The 27,314-nt window shown below is 38.2% G+C and overlaps 1 protein-coding gene across 7 annotated transcripts in view; it reads right to left on the bottom strand.

Annotated features, from left to right (window-relative positions):
- The window catches only part of AP3B1 (adaptor related protein complex 3 subunit beta 1), a 265,282-nt gene extending 247,129 nt beyond the window's left edge, over nucleotides 1-18,153 (bottom strand). For 3 of the 7 annotated variants that reach the window (XM_077867266.1, XM_077867277.1, XM_077867286.1), the window contains exon 1: nucleotides 17,879-18,150. In XM_077867266.1, coding sequence (XP_077723392.1) covers nucleotides 17,879-18,006 — 128 coding nt within the window. In that variant the 5' untranslated portion in view covers nucleotides 18,007-18,150. Of the gene's footprint in view, nucleotides 1-17,878 lie in introns of all 7 variants that reach the window. The other 4 variants (XR_013362344.1, XM_077867304.1, XM_077867315.1 and 1 more) reach the window with 3 other exon arrangements.
- Between the last annotated feature and the right edge of the window lie 9,161 nt (nucleotides 18,154-27,314).

Raw genomic sequence — 27,314 nt, 5'->3', positions numbered from 1 at the left:
CATCCCTAAAGTTTTAAAGAAAATCTCACAGAGCACTGAGCCAACTGAGTTTATATGTGCTGAGACAAAAAACTGGTTGGCACAGGGAAAGTTGATTCATTGCTGAAAAGCACTATAAACCAAAAATGTCACTTTCTATAAAAGATAAAGATTGAAGGAGTCCCAGAAGCAAGAAAAGAAAAATATGAACACAGAAGGTTTTAAAACCTTTACACTAAAAAAAATGCCATAAATGAGGGCAAAAAATGAGTAATTTCCTTAAAATATATAGAATCCTTAACTAATCAATAAGAGCTGGTCAAGAAAGAAATGTATAAAAGATATTTAGAAGTATTCACTGAAATAATAAGCCAATAAATTGGGGGGAAAAGACTTAATACACACAATTATGAAGACTCCATGTAATAACATTTTGCACCTATAAGATTGGCAAATATTATGAAATTGGATGGTACCCAGTATTGGCAAAGGTGCAAGGGAAACAGACTTCACTGTTGGTGGAGGGAGAAAACTGGTGCAACCCATCTGGAAGGTAATTTAGCAATATCTATCATAATTTAAAATGCAATAACCTTTGACCTACAACTCTATTTCTAGGAATTTTTATTATAAATAGGTAAATTCTCACACGTATGCAAAAACTTATGTTGCAGTATTGCTTATATTCAACAAAAAGTGAAATCAATCAATCAAATACCCTTCAAAATGAAAACTAATTAAAAGGAATAGTAGAAAACGTACATAGTTTCATATGCTAATATGGAAAGGCCTCCCAAGATGATTAAAGGAAAAGCAAGATACATAAGAGAACAGTATATATATTATCATTTGATTTTTAAAATTTTTTCTGTAAGGATACGTAAGAACTTTCTAATTGTGGTGATCTCTGGGGGTATGGGAATGAGAGTTATGTATATTCTACATTACTACCTTGCCACTAATATGCCTTGCATTTCTAATGCGTAATTAATTTATTTAGCTACCTGATAGTTGTATTGTTTTCTAGAACTTACAACACCATTTTATTTTAGAACCACTAAGTCTCTGTGACTCACGTGTGGCTTTATTATTCCCATTTTATAGATAAGGAAACTGAAGCTCACAAAATACAAGGACAACATACAAGCAGAAGATTATACAGACATAAGAAATTCTGAACTCACAGAGCTTTTATGTATACCACCACAGAATTAAGAAATGGCAAAGCAATTAAATTTGAGTCTTGCTTTGAAATTCAACATTCTTCCGATTTACCACATTGCTGTCAACCTCTGTTATAATTCAAGAACTATAAAGTAATATCTTGTAAGAATAAAATCAATAACAGTGCTACAGTACTTCCTCTCTAATCTATAATCTACCACAATTATTGTATTTTTTTCTCTTAAATTCACAATTTTTATGAAAAGAAAACTCATCACTGGAACTGTAATAAACTCTAATTTCAACTATTCTCAATAGTAGTCTAAAACATCTGTGATATACTTCTGTATAGTCAAAATAAATTTTATTTTCACTGACATTATTTTCACTGTATTTGGTTAACTTTATCTGATGTAGATTCATCAGCTCAAAATTAATTAGTATTACAGAATAGTGCATTCCATCCAAACAATTCATCTTTGTTGGCTCACATGCCTCACTGCTATTGGCATGCCACCACAATAACGGGCATGGTGCCACAGTAACAGATGGGCATAAACACAGACATGCCAAAGAGTCAGTATGTACATCAAGTTTGAGTATTAGTATTAGATTTTCCTCCAAGAAATTCATAAACTATAGTAGAATAAATATAAGTGTTCTACAACTGTGTTAATAAGATATGCCAATTCAAAGCTAGATTAATTTTTAAATTCTTAAAAAATATGACACACAATTTTCCAAGGCCACAGAAGGCAAGTTTTCCATCTGATGAGTTTGGATCAGCCTTCTGTGTAGGGAATTGAGGAAACAAATATGCAATCTCTACCTGAGATAAGCTTTGTCCCTGAAGCACTTGAGAATCTCACCAAAAAAATTCAGTTTTTAAAACTCACATGGCAGTGTTACAAGATGTAAAAGTTCTAGAGATCTATTACATGACAATGTGAATACACTTAACACTACTGAACTTAAAGGTGGTTAAGATGCAAATTCAATGCTATGCATTTTTTACACCTTTTTTTAAAAAGTCCTGTATCTTGAGGCTGGCTGTGTAGGCCCTGAAACAGAAAAAATGTCTTACAAATTCCTATTTGACAGGAATAGAATCTAAAAACACTAAATTTACGTGATTATTTTAAGTTCTGCCATCTTTTGAAAAGATCGTCATCTAAAACTATCATTTTCAAAATATTATTTCCACATGTGATTTTAAAGTTTTGAAATATAAAACATACTACTGACCAAATTATATTGAAAATATTTATAACTTTTTGCTACATTAATGAAAACTTTCAAAATACTAAGAATGCCAAAGAAAATAAGAAAAAATCATTTGTGGTCACTATCATCCAAAGTCACTTGTCAAGGAATATTCAAGGTACCAGTATACACAGCACTCTGTGTATGTGGGTATGAATGTATGTAAACCAAAACACTTCTGACTACAGGCACTTAACCATATCTTCTCTTTAAAGAAGTGTTTAACTATCCAATCACCCTGAGAAAACCAATCTGTCATTTTATAATTATTGATATTGTTAAATAGCCAGAATCTAACTTTATTTAATTTACTTTTAATGAACCCTGGCATTTCTACAACATGTACTATTTAATAAGTTATCTATTTTTATTTTATTAATGTACATAAAAGTATTTGTGAAACTCTCACTGCCCCCAAAGGTTGTGAGTTCATATACTCAGAATGAGTGTCCCATGCTCCTAGATTTCAAGGACTAGGTAAGATTTCAACAAAAATTCTGCACAATGACACACAATTGCCCACGGTTTAGTGTATACATAAAAATAGATCAAAAACCACTCTCTATGGTCACTATTATTTCATATGTGAAAGTAGGAAGTATGTTTGCATTCCTTTGATGACCAGCACAGGAGTTATTTGTATTTCTTTAGTAATCTAACTGCTCACACTATTTGGGGCTAATGTTCTTTAGATACTATGCTTTTCCCTTTTTTCATTCCCAAAAATTTGGGGGCCAATGTTATATTGACCTAATACCACAAACATATCTCAAGAAGAGATTTTTGACAGAATTTGATTAAATCTAATGAAAAGTACATTTAGTCATAGTATGAATTGCTCTCTCACTTCAAAACATTTGAATGACAACGTAATAGGATATAAAGTTAGATGGAGTGAAAAGGGCATCCATACCCATAACACTAGTAAACAGAAAAATTTTATATGCCTTTGTTGCAAATAATCAAGACAAAAGAAGGGATCCCTGGGTGGCTCAGCAGTTTAGCACCTGCCTTTGGCCCGGGGTGTGATCCTGGAGTTCCGAGATCTCGAGTCCCACGTCAGGCTCCTCACGTGGAGCCTGCTTCTCCCTCTGCCTGTGTCTCTGCCTCTCTCTCTCTCTCTCTCTCTCTCTTTCTCTCTCTGTGTCTCTCATGAATAAATAAATAAAATCTTAAAAAAAAAATCAAGACAAAAGAGGCCTGAGTTAAGCAGGACCTGAAGATGTCTACAGCATGAAGTATAAGGATGGGAAAAAAAGAGCATCAAGTCTATCAACAATGGGTGGTTTGGGGTTTTGATTTGGTTTATGGGGTTTTAAGATTTTTATTTATTTATGTGAGAGAGAACACAAGAGAGAGCACAAGCAAGGGGACGGGAAGAGGCAGAGGGAGGAGCAGACTCCCCACAGAGCAGGGAGTCTGATGTGGGGCTTGATCCCAGGATTCTGGTCATGACCTGAGCTGAAGGCAGACGCTGAACCCACTGAGCCACCCAGGCACTCGACAATGGATGGTTTTGAACAGAAAGAATTTAGACCTAATTCTGTCACCAAGGTTCCACAGGCAGGAGAGAAGACAGGACTAGTATGTTACCATGAAGACTGGAGGACTTCTGAATTCTTGAGACATATGAGATGGATGGCTAGAAAGCCACAGAAAATGAAAGTACTATAAAAATGTAAGGTATTATTACTGCTATTATTACTATTATAATGCTGGTTTGTGTCTCCCAATCTAAGAAGAGGCAAAACAGAGAAACCACTCAATAAAGGTTTGACAACTATGGTGATGGTAGCATGGAGTAGGAGCCACAAGGGACAAAAGTAACACTTACTGTCTCCCACAATTACTTAGGTATATTTATGTACTGTTCTGTTCCCCAACTTTAAGGGAGATATTCAATTATTCATAACAGAGAGCAACATTTTATCATTTTAATGGGGAAAGGAAAAATAAGGAAATCAAAATAGAAGAGTAAGGCTAATACGCCACAAAGCTCCCTACACTTGCTAGTCATACACCTCAAATTTTGCTTCAAATTTTCTAGCAGTCACTGTGCAAACAGTGAGAGTTTCCCCAAACTTCATTCTCTCTTCTTGGTCTTCTAAGTTAAGCTTCAATTCTCCCACTTCTTGACTTTACTAAAGATTCTTCCTTGGCCTTCCCCTCATACCACATACCTTCCTTTCAATGGCTTCCAAAATCATCTACTAACTGATGACTCCCATATCCACATTCTAGCCCAGGTATATCTCCTGAGTGCCACCTCCGTGTACATAACTGCTTAATGGATGCCCAACTATCATCTCAAACTCAATAGATCCAAATTGGAACTCAACACTTTCCTGCCTCACTCCAAGATTGCTTTATCTTCTGTGCCTCTAGTATCACAGAACATCATCACCATTCACATAGTTGACCAATTCCCAAAACCCAGTGCAGCCAGACTGACTTTTCTAAAATGTATCACTATGTTGCTCCTCTATTTAAAATCCTTTGGAGCTCCTTACTGTGGGTACACCTCCAGGGCACAGTCCAAATTCCTGAGCATAGTACACAATACCCTTCATAATATAGACCCTGATAACCTATTAATCATCTTTCACCAGTCCCTCATTTCCCTCCAACTGTGCTCCAAACATATTGAACTCTTTCCTATTTCCTAAATAAGCCCTAAATTCAGCCTCTAAACCAGTGTCTAACAAAATATTGTGATAAAAGGAATGTTCTTTATCTTCACTATTCAATACAGTAACTGCTAGCTACATTAAGCACATAAAAATGTGGGTAATGTGACTAAGAAACTGAATTTTAAAATTATAATTATTTAAATTTGGCTAGTGGCTACCGTATTGAACAGCACAGCTATAAACCTATGTATATACTACTCCCTCTACCTAGTATACACAGGTATATGCAGAAAGCCCTGGTCACTGCTACCATCTAACATCACAAGTACTGATTCTTTTGTTAGATAATTCCCTTTAATTATATGATTAATAATTAATAAGGTTCCACTCTATACAAGACACTAATTTAAAATCTTCAGTGGAAAAAATAAAATAAAATAAATAAAATAAAATAAAATAAAATAAAATAAAATAAAATAAAATAAAATAAAATAAAATAAAATCTTCAGTGGAGCTAGCTATATAATTTCATTTGTATTATCACAGTTGTTCACTTTTCTAAAAGTTTGGTGCTTCTTCCAAGTTTGTGGCTTAAATATAATATTCCTAAAAGGACTACCACTTTAAGAAATGAACAGACTCCATATATTAGTAAATGTAAAGTACAAATTATAACGCCTATTATACTACAAAGGCATACAGCTTTGCTTTCAAAATACACAATATATGCAAAAGAACAAGAATAGGGAAGATCTACATTATGGTAAATTATTCTCTCTTGGTGCTGAAATGAGGGTCGTTATCTTTTTAACTAATCTGTATTTGCTAAATTTTCTCTAACAAGAGAAGTATCAATCAGTCCAGTGACTCTTTCACCTTGGTTACATCATCAACTTTTCCTCCTCTATATCAGATGGTTCTATTAGCAAACAGGATACTACAGTCTTTCCCATCCTTAAAAAAAAAAATCCCTTGATTTAATTTTCCCTTCCAGGTGCCACTCCATTTCTCTGCTCCCCTATACCCTAATACATACTGAGATTCCTCTCCTTTTTCTCTTAAACCCACTTCAGTCAGGCTTTCAGCCCCACCTCTGCATCTGAACTGCTTGTCAAGATCACCAAAATCCTCCACAATGACAAATCCAAAACTGTCTTGTCAGTAATCATCTTACTTGACACTATTGGCACTATTTGACCCAACTGCTCCAGGGCAATTGCTCCAGGGCTTATTACTCTTATCTTTCCTTTCTAGATTCACCCCATTGGTGTCTCATCCAATCCATGGTGTTTACCACCACCTATAACCTGATGACTCTCAAATATGTATCTCCAATCTGACACCTCCCTTAAACTCTAGACTCATTCACTCCACTGCCTATCTAATATCTCCATGTGGATATCTAATAGGCATCTCAAACTTAATATGCTTTCAAGCGCTTGATTTCTCTTCCCTTTAAAAACTTCCTATTCAGGGGATCCCTGGGTGGCTCAGTGGTTGAGTGTCTGCCTTCAGCTCAGGGCATGATCCTGGAGTCCCGGGATCAAGTCCCATATCGGGCTCCCTGGAGGGAGCCTGCTTCTCCCTCTGCCTGTGACTCTGCCTCTCTCTGTGTGTCTCATGAATAAATACATAAAATCTTTTAAATAAATAAACAAACAAACAAACAAACTTCCTCTTCACACACCTGATTTTAGTTGACAAGCAATTCCAAACTTACAATTGTTTAGGCAAAAAACCTATGTCTCTCCTTGGTATCTTTTTCTTTCATTCACTCTATTCCAGCTATATTGGCCTGTCTGTTGATCTTCACACGGGTCAGAAATTCTCCCATGTCAGGGCCCAGGCATTTGCTATTTCATCTGACAATACTCTCCTCAAGACAGCTGCATGTCACTTGCTCATTTCCTTCAGGTATCCACTCCATTAACAAATTCTCAAGGACATTTTCCTGACCCTGCTATTTCAAACTTCAACCAAATCTCCATCCTAACCCTCTGTCCACTTTTTCTGCTTTATTTTTCTCCACAGCACTTATCATCAAATGACCAACTATGTACCAACTTCTTTATTGATGGTCTTCCCTCCACTAGAATATATGCTTCATAAAAGTAGGCATTCTGTCCACTACTTAATCCCCAGCATCAAAAACAATGCTTAGGGCAGCCCTGGTGGCTCAGCGGCTTGGCGCCGCTTTCAGCCTGGGGTGGGATCCTGGAGATCTGGGATTGGGCTCCCTGCATGGAGCCTGCTTCTTCCTCTGCCTGTGTGTCTCTGCCTCTCTTTCTATGTCAAAAGGAAAGAAAGAAAGAGAGAGAGAGAGAGAGGAGAGAGGAAGGAAGGAAGGAAGGAAGGAAGGAAGGAAGGAAGGAAGGAAGGAAGGAAGGAAGGAAGGATCTTTATTTAAAAAATGCTTAGCCTACAGAAAGGCATTCATTTTTGTTAAATCAATAAATTATTTCTATAATTTAAGATTTCATTTCTTTATTCATGAGAGACACACATAGAGAGGCAGAGACACAGGCAGAGGGAGAAATAGGCTCCCTATGGGGAACCCAACCAAGGACTTGATCCCAGGACCCCGGGATCACGGCCTGAGCCTAAGGCAGACACTCAACCACTGAGCCACCCAGGCCCCCTACTTCTATAATTTTTTTAAATTACTGAATAAACACTGGAAATGAATTAGCAGGTCCTAAGCACCCCACAGACTAACATCTTTTTGAAGCAGGAAATATAACTGGTACAAACAGGCACTTAATAGTAACTGAATGACTTCTAAAAGCCCATAATGCTCAAAACCCTCCAAAGGCTGCTCTGCTCCTCTGACTCAAAGTAAAATCCAAAGGCCCTACACTTATCTAGCCCCCCACCTTCTACTCTGCTCCTTACCTCTTTGCCCTTATAGTACTAATTCCCCCTAATTCTTCAGGACCTCATTCTAGGCTTTAAGAAATTCTGAGAAACCCCATCCCTAGAGTAAAGCTGAGTAATGTGTACCTCTACCAACTCATGATTTTGGAACTAGCATTATTCACACACCTCTCTCTTGTCCAGCTGCCATGCCAACTCAGCTGAAAAACTGAAGACATTGACCTTCAAATTAGATCAGCTCTTATCAGCAATACAAAAAATCAGCCCATCAATAGCAGACACTGACTATAAATTGTTCATTTCTCTTTACCTACAAGCTCTTTCCAGCTGATATGCTAAATAAGTCTTCCCCAAATACACAAACCAATGAACGTTATTCATAATAATATGAAATAAAGGAAAATCATTTTCCATTGATTATTCTACTTTGGGTGCCTCACTTTAAATTCTGAATTTGGACTACAAGCAATTTGTTTTTGTCAGTAGTTCATCTCTACACACAACTACAATACTGTCAAATTATTTCACTGTAATACATTTGTCATTCCATGATCATTTGTAACTTTTCATGCAGTAAAAAACATTTCAACCAACCATCTGTCTCCTTTGTTTGTTTTAATCATTCCTTCTAGTAATGTTGCTCTAAATTCTAAATACTTTTTAGAAACAAGGGGCAAGTGGCTGGCTCAGTTGGTAGAACATCCAACTTTTGATCTTGGGGTCTTGAGCTTGAGCCCCAAGTTCGGAAAGTGTTTACTTAAACATACAAACAAAAACCTGCCTAGAAATAATGTAATATGTCACATCTTGGGATTCAACCATAAGGCTGAAATTTAAGTATTTGAGATATTCTCCTTGGATTTCACCAGATCAGTGATCTTAAAATAACATCCTGTAGCAAAAGATGAATATTTCAAAAAAAAAAAAAAGATGAGTATTTCTTGGCTGAACATTTATTAAGGTAGATTGTGAAAGTCAGAACTGACTCCTCGTAGAAGAAATGCAAACAAACAAAATGGAACACTTCTATAATCTGTTGCAAAGCAGGAATCTGCTTACAGGCAGTATTTCATCATTTTCTTCAATGTGGTAAAATTTTACTTGATTTGAAGTATATTTCAAGAATTAGAGAAACCCTACTGTACCATTGAAGTGACAATCCTTAAGAGTTGGCCTTTTATAAAACTAGAAATGTTATTTATGCAAAGACAAAACAATAAGCTCATCTAGCTGGGAATGCACTACAGATACCATTCTACACTTTCTTCTTCTATTAATAGCCATCTTGGAACACACGAAATTAACTAAATCAAAGATCAATAGAATACTGAAATTACCTAGAATTTTACGTGCCCTTTATAAACAAAAAATTGAATCCAACTTATATATGTAACATGGTAAATATGTTGTTAAAGACAATAATATACTTGCACATATGTCCTTCAAATATATTTGAGGAACAACAATATGCTACAGAAATCATTAGTGGAGTGTATTTTCTCACTTGCAACTCTGGACTTCTGAGCAACAAGAGAATTAACAATGAGAAGCCTGTACCTCTTCATAATATGCTAATAGCTCAGAGCTCCAACACTCTCAGAATCTCAAACTAAAATGTTTGACATTTCAAAATTCCAGCATTTCCATTTTCTTCAGAAAAGCATTGTTTACATTAAGTAAAGGCTTAAAATAAATACCTCTTGGTAGGTATTATTCCTTCTCAGAGGGGTGCCAGGGTGGCAGAGCTGGTTGAGCCTCCAACTCGATCTTGGTTCACATGATAATCAGGGTTGTGAGATCGAGCTCCACACTGGGGTTCATGCAAGGCTTGGGCTCCATGCAAGGCTTGGGCTCCATGGTGGACTCCACGGAGTCAGCTTAAGATTCTCTCTCTCCCTGTGCCCCTCACCCACTACCTGTGTACACTCTCTCAGAAAAAAAAAAAAAAAAAAAAAATATATATATATATATATATATATTCCTTCACATAAATTACACCATCTTTATGAAGTTTTTTGTTTTTTGTTTTTTTTAAATAGGCTCCTCACCCTGCACAGAGCCCAACAGTGCTCAAACGCACAACCATGGGATCAGGAGTCCAGGACTCAACTGCCTGAGCCACCCTGGTACCCCAAATAGATTCTCTTATACAATATTCAACAAATATTCATTTTGTAACTATATAACCTGAAAATACAATATGACTGAATGAGATAAAATTGTCAACATGAAATACTGGGACAAGTGAAAGAATGCAGAGCAAGCTTTGAACAAGTTTAACTATAAAAAAGCATTAAATGAAAAAAATAACAAAACTATGATATAAACCTTAATTAAAATTAAATAATAAAAATTAAAAATGGAAACAATCACACAAAAAAGTTTAGAACCTCTTAGGAGACACAATGACTCTTTCAAGCATCTCCAAAATAATAGGTTACTATTTATAAAGTACTGACATCTGGGACTGGTTTATCTTTGTTTTTAATAAAGTGAACTCAAGAACATCCTATAAAAAGGTTACTCTCATTCAGCTGCACTTCCATATGCTATCCTGAATGAGAAAACAAGTAGCAGAGAAGCAGATTTACTGTACACAGAAAGCACAGACCCATGTACTCTTCCTCAGAGACTCCACTGAGAAACACTGATACAAAAGGTTAAAGGATTATATGTAATTTTCATGGCTGATGTTGTAAAATTGACAATAAATAAACAAGTTTAAAAAGTAAGCGAGGCTTCATTAATGAAATACAAAAACACTGATGTAACATTGACTACCCCGTACTACGTGACATAATATGACCACAGCAATGCATTGCAGCCCCTTGTTTGGGTTGAAATCAGCTATGTGAATCTAAACAAATGAAAAGCCACCCCAATTTCAGCAGAAACTAAAAATGCTACCTTTCAATGTGTTTAAGGAGGTACTGCATTGCTAAATTCCTGGTTGCTAAGGTCACTTTTTACTGTTAAGCCCAATTGCCTCTAGTCAGCCTGCATTTAGATTATCCTCATTATGCAAACTCCTAACATATTGACCATTTCCTCCTATTGACTATCCTCTCAGTTCCCATCCCCCTCATCATTTTTTTTTTTAAACCTTTCTCTGGTTTCCTAGCCCTCTGAGTCTCTTTCTTTAGTTCTTCCATCTAACCCTAAATGTTAGTGTTCTCTCAGGTTTTGTCTAAACTGCCTTCTTTTCTAAATAGGAGTGGTTCTCCCAGGGAAAGGGGATGTAGGGATTGTTTGCCTAGTCTCATGCTTTAAATACTGCCTACAGTTCAAAATGTAAACATTTTGTCTCATCTGAACAGGCATTTCTTTTGCAACTCTGAGCAACTCCCCCTTTCCTCACCTGGCAAAAAACTGGGGCTTTAAGACCTATAATATCAGCACCTCAGTGAAGCTTCCACCAGGTTTTTCAAACTTTCAACTCTACCATCTTATGAAAACCTCACAAAATACTCAAATATGTGAGACAAGATTCCATCAAAATCCTAGAGGAGAACACAGGCAACACCCTTTTTGAACTCAGCCACAGTAACTTCTTGCAAGATACATCCACAAAGGCAAAAGAAACAAAAGCAAAAATGAATTATCGGGACTTCATCAAGATAAGAAGCTTTCAACAAAACTAAAAGACAACCTACAGAATGGGAGAAGATATTTGCAAATGACGTATCAGATAAAGGGCTAGTTTCCAAGATCTATAAAGAACTTATTAAACTCAACAGCAAAGAAACAAACAATCCAATCATGAAATGGGCAAAAGACATGAAGAGAAATCTCACAGAGGAAGACATAGACATGGCCAACACGCACATGAGAAAATGCTCTGCATCACTTGCCATCAGGGAAATACAAATCAAAACCACAATGAGATACCACCTCACACCAGTGAGAATGGGGAAAATTAACAAGGCAGGAAACCACAAATGTTGGAGAGGATGCTGAGAAAAGAGAACCCTCTTACACTGTTGGTGGGAATGTGAACTGGTGCAGCCACTCTGGAAAACTGTGTGGAGGTTCCTCAAAGAGTTAAAAATAGACCTGCCCTATGACCCAGCAATTGCACTGTTGGGGATTTACCCCAAAGATACAGATGCAATGAAACGCCGGGACACCTGCACCCCGATGTTTCTAGCAGCAATGGCCACAATAGCCAAACTGTGGAAGGAGCCTCGGTGTTCATCAAAAGATGAATGGATAAAGAAGATGTTGTTTATGTATACAATGGAATATTACTCAGCCATTAGAAATGACAAATACCCACCATTTGCTTCAATGTGGATGGAACTGGAGGGTATTATGCTGAATGAAGTAAGTCAATCGGAGAAGGACAAACATTATATGTTCTCATTCATTTGGGGAATATAAATAATAGTGAAAGGGAATATAAGAGAAGGGAGAAGAAATGTGTGGGAAATATCAGAAAGGGAGACAGAACATAAAGACTCCTAACTCTGGGAAAGGAACTAGGGGTGGTGGAAGGGGAGGAGGGCGGGGGGTGGGGGTGAATGGGTGACAGGCACTGGGGGGGGGACACTTGGCGGGATGAGCACTGGGTGTTATTCTGTATGTTAGTAAATTGAACACCAATAAAAAATAAATTTATTTAAAAAAAAACAAAATACGCGAATATCATATCATTTCTAGAAAAGAGGACCCTTAAATTTGAAGAGATTATTACTAGTGGAAAACAGGAACTTAAACTTATGTCTTCTCACTCTAGGTCCAATGTTCTTCCTAATGCACCATGATACTCTCAAAAGAGGGGAGATTCAGAAATTTAGTACTTTTTGGGATGCCTGGGTGGCTCAGCGGTTGAGTGTCTGCCTTTGGCTAAGGGCATGAATCCGGATTCCCGGGATCAAGTCCCACATCAGGCTCCTTGTGTGAAGCCTGCTTCTCCCTCTGTGTCTGTCTCTGTCTCTCTCTCGCTCTCATGAATAAATAAATAAAATCTTTAAAAAAAAAAAAAAAAGAAGACAGAAATTTAGTACTTTCATTATTGTTAAGAAAAATTAGTCTTCTCTGTTTCTTTCCAGAAATAAATGTTTAATCTAGATATAAAATTATTAAAATTACTTTAAATTACACACACAGAATCAAACTGGTTAAGATAAAAGAACTTCTTGGGATCCCTGGGTGGCGCAGAGGTTTGGCGCCTCCTTTGGCCCAGGGCGCGATCCTGGAGACCTGGGATTGAATCCCACGTCGGGCTCCCGGTGCATGGAGCCTGCTTCTCCCTCTGCCTGTGTCTCTGCCTCTCTCTCTCTCTCTCTGTGTGTGACTATCATAAATAAATAAAAATTTATTTAAAAAAAAAAGAACTTCTTTAAGACAAAGCAGGAAGCAATTCAGAAAAAACTAAAAGCAAAAAAATCGACAAAAATCACAAAAGGAATACAGAAAAAATATCTCTTTACTAAATGAAAAAACTGAAAATCTTGAGGCCAATAATCAAATACACAGTCTTAATTAACCAATAAATGACCTGCTTTTCTAAAATGATCTAAAACTCCCTAATTCTGGTTTTGTTTAAAGGGAGAAAGGGACAAAAAAGGTTGATAAATAAGATTAAATTCAAAAAAACAAATTATCGATGATCCCATCCCTAGGAAGTATTTAGGCATCCTTGAGATGGTCAATGAAGGATCAAAGGACATAAAGCTTTAGGACAAGATGCCAAACAGCAGAATAGAAGTCAGAGAGCTGGAAATCAACACTTTGCAGCCATTGTGATTAAGAATGGTTCAAGAGAGGAGCACTTCCGTGGCTAAGCGGCCAACTCTTGATTTCAGCTAGGTCGTGATCTCAGGGTCCCGGGACTAAGCCCCAAGTTGGGCTCTGTGCTCAGTCGAGGGTCTGCTTGGGGATTCTCTCTCTCTCTCCCTCCCCCTGCTCACTCTATCTCTGAAATAAATAAATCTTAAAAAAAGAAAAAGAAAAAAAAAGAATGGTTCAGAAGATTTATCTAGGTTGCTATATCTAAGAGTCCGTGAAATTTAATAAGGAGCAAGATATCTGCACTGCCCTCAAATCATCCCTCACAGAATGATTACTGGGGGAAATATAATGGACAACATTTTAACAGAACATTTCCAGGAGCGGGATCCCTGGGTGGCGCAGCAGTTTGGCGCCTGCCTTTGGCCCAGGGCGCGATCCTGGAGACCCGGGATCGAATCCCGCGTCGGGCTCCTGGTGCCTGGAGCCTGCTTCTCCCTCTGCCTATGTCTCTGCCTCTCTCTCTCTCTCTGTGACTATCATAAATAAATAAAAAATTTAAAAAAAAAAAAAAAAAAAAAAAAAGAACATTTCCAGGAGCAAGTCTGAGAAAGCCACATTACTATGATATTATTCTAACCAGTCATGCATAACATGAATCTAAATATGAGGAAACACCAGTAAATCCAAAGTGATTACCATGAGTAAAATAATTCACTTGTATTCTTCAAAGGTGCCATAGTATGTGAAAAACAAAGGTTAAGAGGGCACCTGGGTTGCGCAGTCCATTAAGCATCTAACTCCTGATTTCAGCTCAGGTCATGATCTCAGGGTCATGGGATCCAGCCTTGCATCAGACTCCCCATTCAGCAGGAATTCTGCTTCTCCCTCTCTCTCTCTGCTCCCCTCCCCTCACTCATGCTCTGTCTCTCTCTCTCAAATAAATAAGTAAAATCTTAAAAAGGAAAAAACAAAACAACCAAAGGTTGAGGAACTATTTCAGATTAAAGGAGATCAAGAGATACAACAACTAAATCAAGTACATTATCCTGGATTGGATGCTGTACTAGACAGAAAAAAAAAAATGCTAACAATAAATTATTTACCAGGACAAATCACAACACTGAATTACAGACTAAAAATTGTACTAATATTACATTTCCTGAATATAATGGTACTACAGTTGGTTAAGAAAATATCAATTCTTAAAAAAATACATACCAAGGTATTGAGTAAAAAGATATGATGTATACAACCTATTCTACAATGGATCAGAAAACACAATATGAATGTATATGTGTGTCTAAGTATACATGGAGGTGGAAAGAAATAAAGCAAGGTAGCAAAAAACTTTGTAATTGGTGAATCTGCATAAAGGGTAGTTCTCTGTACTATTCTTGCAACTTTTTTGGAAATCTGAAAATACTTCAGACTCAACTATCAAAAATTAGAGCAGAGCTAATGAATGAATGCATGGAGGGAGTCAAAAGGTCTACCTTCCAGTTATAAAACAAGTGAATCATGGGATACAGCATGCCACTATAGTCAGTAACATAGTACTGCATATTTAAAAGTTGCTGAAAGTAAATCTTAAAAGTCCTCATCACCGGACGCCTGGGTGGCTCAGCGGCTGAGCGCCTGCCTTTGGCCCTGGGCGTGATTCTGGAGTCCCAGGATCAGTCCCACATCGGGCTCCCTGCATGGACTAGAGCCTGCTTCTCTCTCTGCCTGTGTCTCTGCCTCTCTCTCTCTCTCTTTCTCTGTGTGTGTCTCTCATGAATGAATAAATAAATAAAATCTTTAAAAAAAAAAAAAAGTCCTCATCACAAGAAAGAAAAATTAAGAGACATGGTGTTAACTAGATGTTAACTAGACTTATTGTCGTGATCATCTCTGAATACGTACAAATATTGAATCATTGTCATATACCTGAAATTAATGTTACATGTCAAGTACACCTCAAAAAAAAATGACAGCAGAGAAACAGGGTAAGCTTTAAATTTTTTTACATAAATTTTACCATTTGGCTTAAAAAAAAGGCAAGAAATATTACGATTTTATAAAAGAATGTAAACTCATGAGAGATTAAAAGACCACTTCCAGGTGTCCCCTTGCTCCTATACAATCTCACTAGATTGCAGTTCAATAACCAAAATGTTCCTGGAAGCTTCAAGGTAATATAATGTCTACAACTACTTTTCAAAGTTTTACATTTTTAATGAGATGTGTGCATTCTCTAATAAAAGCATCATAAATTTCATCAAATAGTAGCATATCCAAGTGTTCAAGAATGGGCTCTCAGATTAGAACGTCTGCATTCAAATTCAAAGTGCAGCACTGTAGCTTTGTGATCTTGGACAAGGTAATCACTTGCGCTCTAATTTCTTCATTTGCAAAGTGGAATCAAATAAGTATCTGGTAACAAACCACTGAGGTTGTGAGGATCGAGTAAGATAATAAATGTAGAACACAAACGCACAAGCACTCCATGAATGTTAGCTTTTTTTTTTTTTTAAGATTTTATTTATTCATTCGTAAGAGACACAGAGGGAGAGAGGCAGAAACACAGGCAGAGAGAGAAGCAGGCTCCATGAAGGGAGCCTGACGTGGGACTCGATCCCAGGTCTCCAGGATCACGCCCTGGACCAAAGGCTGCGCTAAACCGCTGGGTCACTGGGGCTGCCAAATGTAAGCTATTTTTATTTTAACTCCAACCTGCTTGACACCTCAACAGCACTGTTCTTAGTCAAAGCCATACATCTTTCTCCAAACTACACCCAGATCTGACAAGATAGGAAATCAGAAGCTCTAAGAAAAAGGTAACAAACCATACACGTAAATTAATTGCAAGTAAATCACATGCAAAACAGACAGAGGCAGACTTACAGAGTTAATTCAACAGCCGAACATTTTTGCTAAAAGAAGTGTAAAGCTGCAGCAAACTTCCTATTAGAACAATCCATCATCTAAATGCACTGAATGAAAAATGAAAAAAAAAAAAAAATCCGTTACCTTACAAGGGGGCGGGGACGGAAAACTGGATTCTACACGCTGTATAGAAGACTTCGGTCAGCTTGGTACAAACAAAATTTAAACCCCACTGCAACTACTAGCAACTCTCCAGACTGCCCTATCTTGTTAGTAAAATTTAAGTTGGATTTGAATCATACTCTTCTGACACCTGCAAAGCCATCAGCACGGCTACTTTCACTTAATTCAGCATAAATCTAGTGACGGCCTATGATGTGACCACAGTCTAATAATAAGACATTAAAAACAAGAAAAAATATAAAAATGATTACAATAAAATATAAAGTTACCAGGATTCTCTAAGTTTAAAACCCCTCCAACCAAAAAGTTTGGGGAGGTTTTCTCTCCATTTTTCGATGGTACATAATATCTTTACTTTAAAAAAAAAAAAAAAAAAACTCTACACGGTTTAGTATTTGTCTTTAAGATTCACATTACGAAAAATAAATAAATAAATAAAAATAAAATAAAATTCACATTACGGGACGCGGTGCTCCGCGGCCGAGCGCCCCGCCTGCTGCTCCAGGGCGCCGTCCGGGGTCAGCCCCGGCCGGGCTCTCCGCAGCGAGCCGGCCCCCCCTCCCGCCCCGTTTCTCTCTCACGAAAAAGTAAAATCTTTTAAAAATAAAATAATAAAGTACGATTCACGTTATTAACTTGTAAAACTTTAGAATCTGTTCACAGGCACACTGTTCTCTACTCACAGGCTCACTACTCTGTCTGGGTTTGAGGGGTTCTCCCCGTGAGGCGACGGCCCCGGCCCGGAAGGTCGCGGGAGGGCGGAGGGCCCCCCCTCCCCCCGGCGGGGGACGACCGCTCCAACGCGCCCGCGGCTCTGCGAGCGCCTCTTTCACCCTCACAACGCGCAATCCCCCAAGTCTGGTCCAGTAAATATTAAATTAGCAGGAGGTGTCCGTTCACAACTCGGATTCCCGCGCCCCGGCGCAGGCTGACTCCGTCGGATCTTGGGAACGAGACCTGAGCTCTGCGAACAGCTCTTCTCACTCAAGTCAGGCCTCCGAGAGCCCCCGACACGCTCACCCGGGCCCTCCGGCGGGCTCAGGGCCACCCCCGGAGGGCTCACCCGGCCACCCCCGGAGGGCTCAGGGACACCCGCCCCGCCCCCGCCGGGAGCCCAGGCCCGCCGCCCGCCCCTCGGGTCCCCAGCTCCTCCGTCCCGCCTCCACACCCCAAACCTTTCTCCTCACTTCTTCAAATCGCTGCTGAAGAGGCCGAAGGCGCCGGAGGGGGAAACGGTCGAGGTCGCCTCCTGGCCCAGCTCCGTCGCCTCCCCGCCGCCGGCCTGCTCACTGTAAGCGAAGCTGTTGCCGGACATCGCTGCGGCGCGCGCTGGGGTCCGGCCAGGGGCCGCCGGGGGTCTCTCCGAGGGCTCCCGACCCGGGGCGCCGGACGAAACTACTTGTGGAGCCGAGCGGCGCGCGGGCGCTTCCGGGCTCGTCACGGCCCCTCCGCCGGCTGGCGTTCCCCTCCCCCCCCGCCCCCCCGCGCGCATGCCCAGTGCGCGGCTGGCCGGAGCCCTCGTCGGCCGCTCCCGGCGCGCCGGGATTCCCTTCTCCGGGCTTTCCGAGCGGCTGAAGGGCTGCGGGTGGGGTGGGGCGGGGCGCCAGGGAGGCGGGGGGCGGGGCGCCAGGGAGGCCGGGGGCGGGGCCTGCAGGGCCGCTCGGCTTTTCAGGGTTTTTTGAAGACCAGTAACCGGTTGTACCCGCTCTGATGCCTGAAGCAGGTGTCGGGAGCCCGGGCGCTTTGACTTCAGTAGTAAAACGAGTAGTAAACGACTGGCTTTCAGATTTCCTCCGCCGTGCCCTCCAACACACCCTATCAGGTTTCCTAAATCCGCGACGATCGCCTTTCCTTTCGTGGGCTGCTGTCCACCGCTCTTCCCGCGCCTGCCCGCCGTATTCCTTTCGCAGCCGCCCCCACGAAGCCCCAGCCCCTCCCCGCCGTGCCTCTGGGTCCCCCGAGAAGCGCTGCTCCCGGGGCGGTCCGCGGGGCTAAGCGGGTGCTTCCTGCTGGCGCCGGGCCACTGGGCCACCAGCGGCGAGTAAGACAGAGCCACGCGGCAGCCGGGAGCGGCCCGTAAAGCTCCCCAGGCTGCCGGCGCAAGATCTGAGCTCCTTCGCTCTTTCCTTATTCTTTCCCCTCCGCACGCGCATTGAACCCTGGAGAGCCAGAGCCGGAGACTGTCAGAAGTTCAGCGAAACACCAACTGCCCCCCACCCCCGCCCCAGGAGGAGGTGGGGCCGTTCAAGGCTCCACTCCTCCAAAGACCACACAGATAATCATGAAATACCATTGCACACCTGTTAAAATAAAAAAATAATTTAAAAAAAAAAGCCAAAATCTGGAACACTTAAAACACTAAATGTGACACAATAGGAACTCCCATTACTGGCATGATTGCAAAGTGGGACAGCCATTTGGAAGCCAATTTGTCAATTTCTTACAGAATTAAAAGTACTCCTATCATACAATCCAGCAATAGCATCCCTTGGCATTTACCTAAAGGGGTTAAAAAAATATGCCCACCCAGAAACCTGCACGTGGATATTTATAAAAGCATTATTCATAATTGCCAAAACCTGGAAGCAACCAAAATGTCCTTCAGTAGGTGAATGAATAAGTAAACTGTGGTCCTTCAGACATTAATATTATTCCATGCTAAAAAGAAAGCAGGTATCAAGCCATGAGAAGACCTAGAGGAAACTTAAGCGCACGCTAATAAATAAGAGAAGCAAATCTGAAAAGGCTATATACTGTGTGATTCCAACTGCATAATATTCTGGAAAAGGCAAATTATGGAGACAGTGAAAACATCAGTGGTTGCCAGGGGTTGGAGAGGGGAGAGGAGGGATAAATTAAGCAGAGCAAGGAAGAATTTGTAGGGCAATGGAAATATCCTGTACCATACCATAATCATAGATACATCTCATTATACATTTGTCCAAGCCATAGAATGTACAACACCAAGAGTAAACCCAAATGTAAAGTATGGACTTTGGTGATAACGATACGTCAGTATAGGTTCATCAACTGTAACAAGTGTACAACTTTAGTAGAAGATGTTGATAATCGGGAAGGCTATTCCTGTGTAGGGGTAGGGAGTATATAGGAAATCTCTGTACTTTCCTCTCAGTTTTGCTCTGCACCAAAAAAAATGCTCAAAATAAAAAAATAAAGTCTTAATTTAATACATGAAAACAAATATAAAAAATAAAGGCCACACCGTTACTGTGTAAACACTCATGACTGAGTCTTTACTTTGAGAGAAGGGAACATCCTCCCAACTTCATCGTCTGTTTAAAACTTGATAGGTTTTGTTGTTGTTGTTGTTGTTGTTGTTTTAACTTGATAGGTTTTTATTTCAGTTGTAAAAATACTTCTCCAGAGAAGCAATGATGAAATTTATTATACATCAATATGGATATTGATCAATTTATGAAATCTTACGTATTGCTGATTATTCATGATGATGATAATCGTAGATATACTTAACAGATGGCTTAATATGTACTAAGCACATAGGTGATTTGCATATATAATTGATTTAATAGTAAAAGAAGCTAGCTTTGGTTTCTTTCATCTGTAAAATGAGGAGATTGATACATACCCTAAAGAATCTCTGGCATATATATCTGGGTGTAGAATTTCTTGGTTGTAGATTACATGCACCTTTACTGAATAGCCTAAATTGTTCTCTAATATAATTTTAGTAGTTCGCCTTCCCACAGCAGTGTATAAAAGATCTTTCCTTGAGCATCTGGATGTCCCAGTCGGTTAAAGGTTCAACTCTTGGTTTCAGCTCAGGTTTCAATCTCAGGGTTGTGAGATCCAGCCTCACTTCAGGCTCTGAGCTCAGCATAGAGTCTGCTTAAGACTCTCCTCCCTCTCCCTCTGCCACTCTCCCCTCACTAAAATAAATAAATCATTTTAAAAAATCTTTCCGGGGATCCCTGGGTGGCTCAGAGGTTTGGCGCCTGCCTTTGGCCCAGGGTGCGATCCTGGAGTCCCGGGATCAAGTCCCACATCGGGCTCCCGGTATGGAGCCTGCTTTTCCCTCTGCCTCTCTCTCTCTCTCTCTCTCTCCTATCATAAATGAATAAATAAATCTTTAAAAAAAATCTTTCCTCACATCCTCACCAACACTTGGATTTATAAAAAGTTTGTATTGTCATCAACATGATAGGTATGAGTATTATTTTTGTAATTTTCATTTTCATGGTCATAATGAATTTGAGCATTTTAAATATAATTTTGTTACATTTGCATTTTATGAACGTACTTACCCAATATTACATTGAGTAGTTTGCTTTTCTTATAGATTTGAAGGTCTTTATTCTTAACTTTGTCATTTTTAATTCACTTGTTGATTTTATTTGCTGACATTTTACTTATTCATGCATTAGATTGACCTATAATATTTTTTACTTTGCCCTCAAATGGTGTAGGAATTATGGTTGTAAGTTCCTCAAAATGGTGATTGGGTAGCTTTCTTTATCTCTTCTCTAGATTATTATGTATAGCAAAGCAGATATTCCTTGGGAAAACAGATAAAACTTTCTTTTATGACTTGAAAAATAAATTAGAGAGTAGACAAGAAAGACTTGCAGTACTTCCTGCCAAAAGATTCTAATATATTCTAGAAATATAAAAATAGTAACCACATAGTTTGAGATCTAATGTTTCCTGTCTCTTCAGAATTCAAAAACGTTTATGTAGTCATGAGATTTTTGACAGAGGAAAAAGGTCATGCTTCCAACCAGAAGAAACATCAGCTCTAATAGAACCAAAGGATTATTATTTGATGTTTGCTACCAAGCCAAAACCAGATTTTGTTTTCTACCAGCATATATATTACTTCAAGATTATTGTTGCATAGGCTATATTTTTTCAAAAATGATTTTTCCCCTAACATTTAGCAAAATTTTTATTGAATTCTCTCATTTTAGTTTCTATTCATCTAAAATCTCATGATAATAGGTATCAAGTTTGGTGCATATATTTTCAAACTTATTTTCTAAGCATGGGAAAACAAACTATATATGTGTATACTTTGCCAAATGTCAATTAAAACTATAATACCATTTTGTGTCTGACTTTTTTCTCTTAATATATTATGGAAATCTTTCTATACTGCATTTAATCAGCAGCCTATACAACTTTGCCCTTACATGTTATTGCACAATACCATCAATATTTGCAGAAGTTAAAAATCCACAAGTCCAATAGTTACATCAAATGATATGCACACTTAAAACTCTAATAGATATTGCCAAATTTATAACCAAAAAGAGGGTACCAATTATCTTTCCCATTAATATTCCTCTGGTATACTATACCATTTCCAGTGATTAATATTATAAATCTTATTTTAATGTTTGTTAATCTGATTGACAAAAATAAATAAAACCCTCATTATTATTTAAACTTTCATCTCATTTATTTAAGTAAGGAACGATATAATTTAGTGTCCATATAGGAAACTTCAAGACTAAAAAGTGACATAAACCATAATTTTGCTGGAAGGGCACATATAAACCAGGACTTTTCTAGTAAAAATGGATATATGGTTTCCCTAGATATGATGGAGCTAAAGCATATATTAAATGGCCATCCAAAATTTTCTTCTATTAATTATGCAGACTTGATATTTGCTTATTTTTAAGTAGGTTATCCATGTTTTTGATTTATAGACACATTATATATTATAAATAGTGAATGTTAACCCTTTCTCATTATTTTCTAGGAGAATCTAAGTTATAAAAGTTGGTTCCAAAACTTGTAGAAAACTCAAATAGACTAAATAATTATAGAAAAATTGGAAAAAAAGAAATCTACAACCAAAAAGGGATTAAGCCAATACAGTTCTACTAGGCTTATAAGGAGTTTGCTATTTGTTATTTTTTAAACTATTATTAGCTTTTTAAAAAAGAAAAAGAAAAAGCACTTTCAAGTTCATTCTGTAAGACTAGCATGACTAATATCCAAGCCTGAATTTTTTTTATACCAAAAGAAAAGAGTATCAGACTCTCTAAACAGAGTAGAGAGCCCAAAAATAAAAACACACTTACTGTCAATTAATCTACAACAGAGGAGGCAAGAATATATGATAGGTTAAAGACAATCTCTTCAAAACATGATGCTAGGAAAATTGGACTGTTAAATGCAAAAAAAATGAAACTGTACCACTTTCTTACACCATACACAAAAATAAATTCAAAATGGCTTGAAGACTGGGGCATTTAGGTGGCCCGTCTGTTAAGCATCCAACTCTTGATTTCAGCTCAGGTTGTGATTTCAAGGTCATGAAATTGAGCCCCCTGTTAAGCTCCGCACTGGACATTGAGCTTACTTAGGATTCTCTACCTTCCTTTCCCCCTCTCCCTTTCCTCTGCTTGTGCTCTCTCGCTCTCTCTCTCTCTCTCTCAAAAATAAAATAAAAATAAAATAAAAATATTTTAAAAAATAGATTGAAGACTTAATGTGAGACCTGAAACCATAATAAACCTAGAAGAAACTCTAGGCAGTAATCTCTTTGACATTGGCCTTAGCAACATTCTTCCAAGATACATCTCCTCAGGCAAGGGAAACAAAAGCAAAATTAAACTATTGGGACTACATCAAAATAAAAAACTTTTGCCCAATTAATTAAACCATCATTGAAACAGAAAAAGCAAACTACTGAATGGGAGAAGATATTTGCAAATGACATGTCCAATAAAGGGATAGTGTCCAAAATATATAAAGAATGAGACAGCTGAACACCAAAAAACATGAGTAATCCAATTAAAAATGAGAGGAGGAGTTGAACAGACATTTCTCCAAAGAAGACATCCAGATGGCCAACAAACATGTGAAAAGATGCTCAACATCACTCATTATCAATAAAATGCAAATCAATACCACAATGAGATATCACCTCACACCTGTCAGAGTGGCTAAAATAAAAAACTCAAGAAACAACATGTGTTGGTGAGGATATAGAGAAAAAGTAAAAGGAACTGTCTTGCACTATTGGTGGAAATACAAACTGTTGCAACCACTGTGGAAAGCAGTATGGATGGAGGTTCCTCAAAAAATTAAAAATGGAGTTACTATATGATCTAGGAATTCCATTACTGAGTATTTACCCAAAGAAAACAAAAACACTAATTCAAAAAGATATGTGCATTCCTATGTTTATAACAGCATTGTCAGTAATAGCCAGATTATGGAAAGAACCCAAATGTTCACTGGCTGATGAATGGATAAAGTAAGATGTGGTAAACATATATAATAGAATATCACTCAGTCATAAAAAAGGATGACATCATGCATTTTGCAAAAACATGGATGGAGCTAGAGGATATAATGCTAAGTGAAATAAGTCAGTTAAAGAAAGACAAATACCAAATGATTTCACTCACAGATAGAATTTAAGAAACAAAACAAATTAACAAAGAAAAAAGAAAAAAAAACTAGACTCTTAAATGCAGAGAACAAACCAGTGGTTGCCTGAGGGGAGGTAGGCGGGAGGATGGGTAAAATAGATAAAGAGAATTTGAAAAATATCGCATTTCACAGCAGCAACAAATAAGTCTTAAGAAACAAGACTTAAGAAATGTATAAGACTTAAGTCTTATTATTAAGAATAATTATAAAAAAGAGAATAATTATAAAATTGTATTGTTTAGCTATGGGGGATAGGGGGCTATAGAGAGTCTATATTTCCGAATTGAAATATTCAAATGAATCCACATATTTAATGTACTTTCAATCAAAATTCAAATTTTTTACTAGACAAATTGAATCTAAAGTTCCTCTGGAAAAATAAAACCAGCTTAAAGCAAAAAAAAAAAAAAAAAAAAAAAATTGGAAAAGAAAAAGTACAGCATCATGAAGGAAAATTAGATGTCTGTATTACTTTCCAATGACTGATGTAACAAATTACCACAAATTTTGTAGTTTGAAACAACATAAACTTATTCTCTTACAGTTTTGGAGTCCAGAAGTTTGAAATCAAGGTACACGATCTAGGGTATGGACAGGCCACTCCTTCCAAAAGCTGTAGGGGAGAAGCCCTTCCTTGCCTTTTTCCAGCTTCTGGAACTGCATTCTTTTCATTCCTTGGCTACTGGCCCCTTCTTCCATCTTCAAAATCAGCAGCATAACATCCTCAAATCTTTCTCTCCTCTGTCTTCACATTGCCTTCTCCCAATCTGTGTCAAATTCCCTCTGCTTCACAATTTACAGGAATTAGGACTTGTATAGATCTGGGAGTCATCATTCTGTCTATCACAATCTAATTAACACAATACCTATAAATAACTTCCAAGATGGTTAAAAATAAACCACACAAATTGAATGAATTTTAGGAAAATGTTTTCAGGATTGAAGGAAGAATATCAGTCCGAGGAATGGGGTGAGAAAGACTCTCAGCACAAACTTAGGAATGGGGTGAGAAAGACTCTCAGCACAAACAAGCATTTGTCATATAATAAATTCCATACAAATAGTTTTATCACCCTTTACAATTAGAAAATTACTCTTCTCATGGTTTTAAATGAAATTTAAATTTTATAAGGTTGGCAAAGATATGAAGCCCAAATTTCACAAATTTTTCTGTTTATTTGAATTTAAGAAATAATTCTATCCCTATTTAAAAAACAAATTGGAATTATGAATAAAACAGTAATATGAGCTCTCATAACTATGAGTTTTCATTTATTGAACTCTTAAAATGTTTCAAGTTCCAACTTAAGGAATTTACATGCACTTACTATGGTTCTACTTCATCTGGCCCTCATTTATACCTCCTGCCTTCACTGAGACACACTCTCCCTGAATTACTATACTTCAGGCAGTCTGGTCTTCCTGTTCCTTGTTCCACCAAGCTTCCTCTAATCTGAGAGACCTTACTTGCTGAGTTTTCTCCGGGAATAGTCTTCCAATGGGTATTCCAAAAGCTGACTCTTTTGGCTTTATCCAAGCTTTATTTCATTCAGCTATTAGCTCATATATCGCCTATTCGGAGATGTCTTCTCTCTAATGTCCTCACCCAATCTAATATGGCATCTCCTCACAGTCCCCATCCTCATTGGTTATCGAATTGACTAAGACAGCTGATTTGTCTAATTAGTTATTCATCACTCTCTGATACATATCCCTCTGGAAGGTTTGCATGTTAAAGAGGACAATATTCCCAGATAGAGTATGAAGTTTCCTTCACCAAATGAATGTCAGTTGTCATGCCTTCCTATTTAAAGAAACCCCATGACTAATTATTTTGGAACAAGAAGAATGCTTCTGTAATTGAATTTATGCAATCTTCCAATTTACCAAGCATTTGGGGATTTTCATACTTCAGGTTTTCTAAAATGGTACATACCTGCAAACTTCTGCCTTGAGAATGCCATGATTTCATTATTGTATTTTATAATGAAATTGATCCAGAAAAAATGCATTGTGATCAACCCTACATTAGATAATGATTAATATATATTAAAAATGATGATTTAGGTATGGAAAGAGTGTATCGCCAAATAACACAAAGAGAACATTCAAAACCGCTTATAATTCTCTTAATTTTTTAAAGAATTTTAGATGGCCTTAATCTCAGAGGCAAAGGCTTAGGTTATACAAAATTATCTTATTATTATACTTTTTCTCATATTCCTAATACACTGAACGTTTTTACTCAGTCCTGAGTTCTGTTTTTTGTTTTTTTTTTTAAGATTTTATTTATTTATTCATGAGAGACACAGAGAGGCAGAGACACAGGCAGAGGGAGAAGCAGGCTCCATGCAGGGAGCCCGACGTGGGACTCGATCCCGGGACTCCAGGATCAGGCCCTGGGCCGATGGCAGCGCTAAACCGCTGAGCCACCCGCTGCCCGAGTCCTGAGTTTTGGAAGAAAGTTAAATAACTAGGTAATATGTTCAGCAAAGTGAAGCACCGCTGAAGGACAGGTGCACTGGATAGCTCCTCCTTTATGTCCTGTCTGTTAGACTCCTTACAAAGTGAAATATAACTTTACTTTCCACCACACTGTTTTGGCTGAACGAACAGCCAGATCCAGGTTTGATTCCCAGCTATGTCACTAGCTAGATCAATGAAGGCACACGATTTCTTAACCTTTCTGAGACTCAAAGCTTCTAAAAATTGTTAATTCTCATTTAAAAATAAAACTATTTTTTAAAAAAAGGAAAAGAAAAATAACACTTTCAGAATCCTGTTCCAGGTAGGAGTAAACTACCTAACTTCTACTATAACAAAATTTCTGGACTTGCCCCTAAATGTTGAAATTATAGGTGTTGTATACTCATATACTCTCTTAGACATCTAAAACTACTAATTATTAAAGCTCTGAAATTACATTTATAGGCAAAGAGGAATCTGAATGTTTTATTAATTCTGTCAGGAGGGCAGCCCTGGTGGCTCAGCGGTTTAGCGCCGCCTACAGCCCAGGGTGTGATCCTGGAGACTGGGGATCGAGTCCCACGTCGGGCTCCCTGCATGGAGCCTGCTTCTCCCTCTGCTTCTCCCTCTGCCTGTGTCTCTGCCGCTCTCTCTCTCTCTCCTCTCTGTGTATTCTAATGAATAAATAAAATCTTTATAAAAAAAAAATTCTGTCAGGAAATACCTGTG

The sequence above is a fragment of the Canis aureus genome, chromosome 2 (genome assembly GCF_053574225.1).
Source record: "Canis aureus isolate CA01 chromosome 2, VMU_Caureus_v.1.0, whole genome shotgun sequence".
NCBI lineage: Eukaryota > Metazoa > Chordata > Mammalia > Carnivora > Canidae > Canis > Canis aureus.
This window is presented reverse-complemented; position numbering and strand designations above follow the sequence as displayed.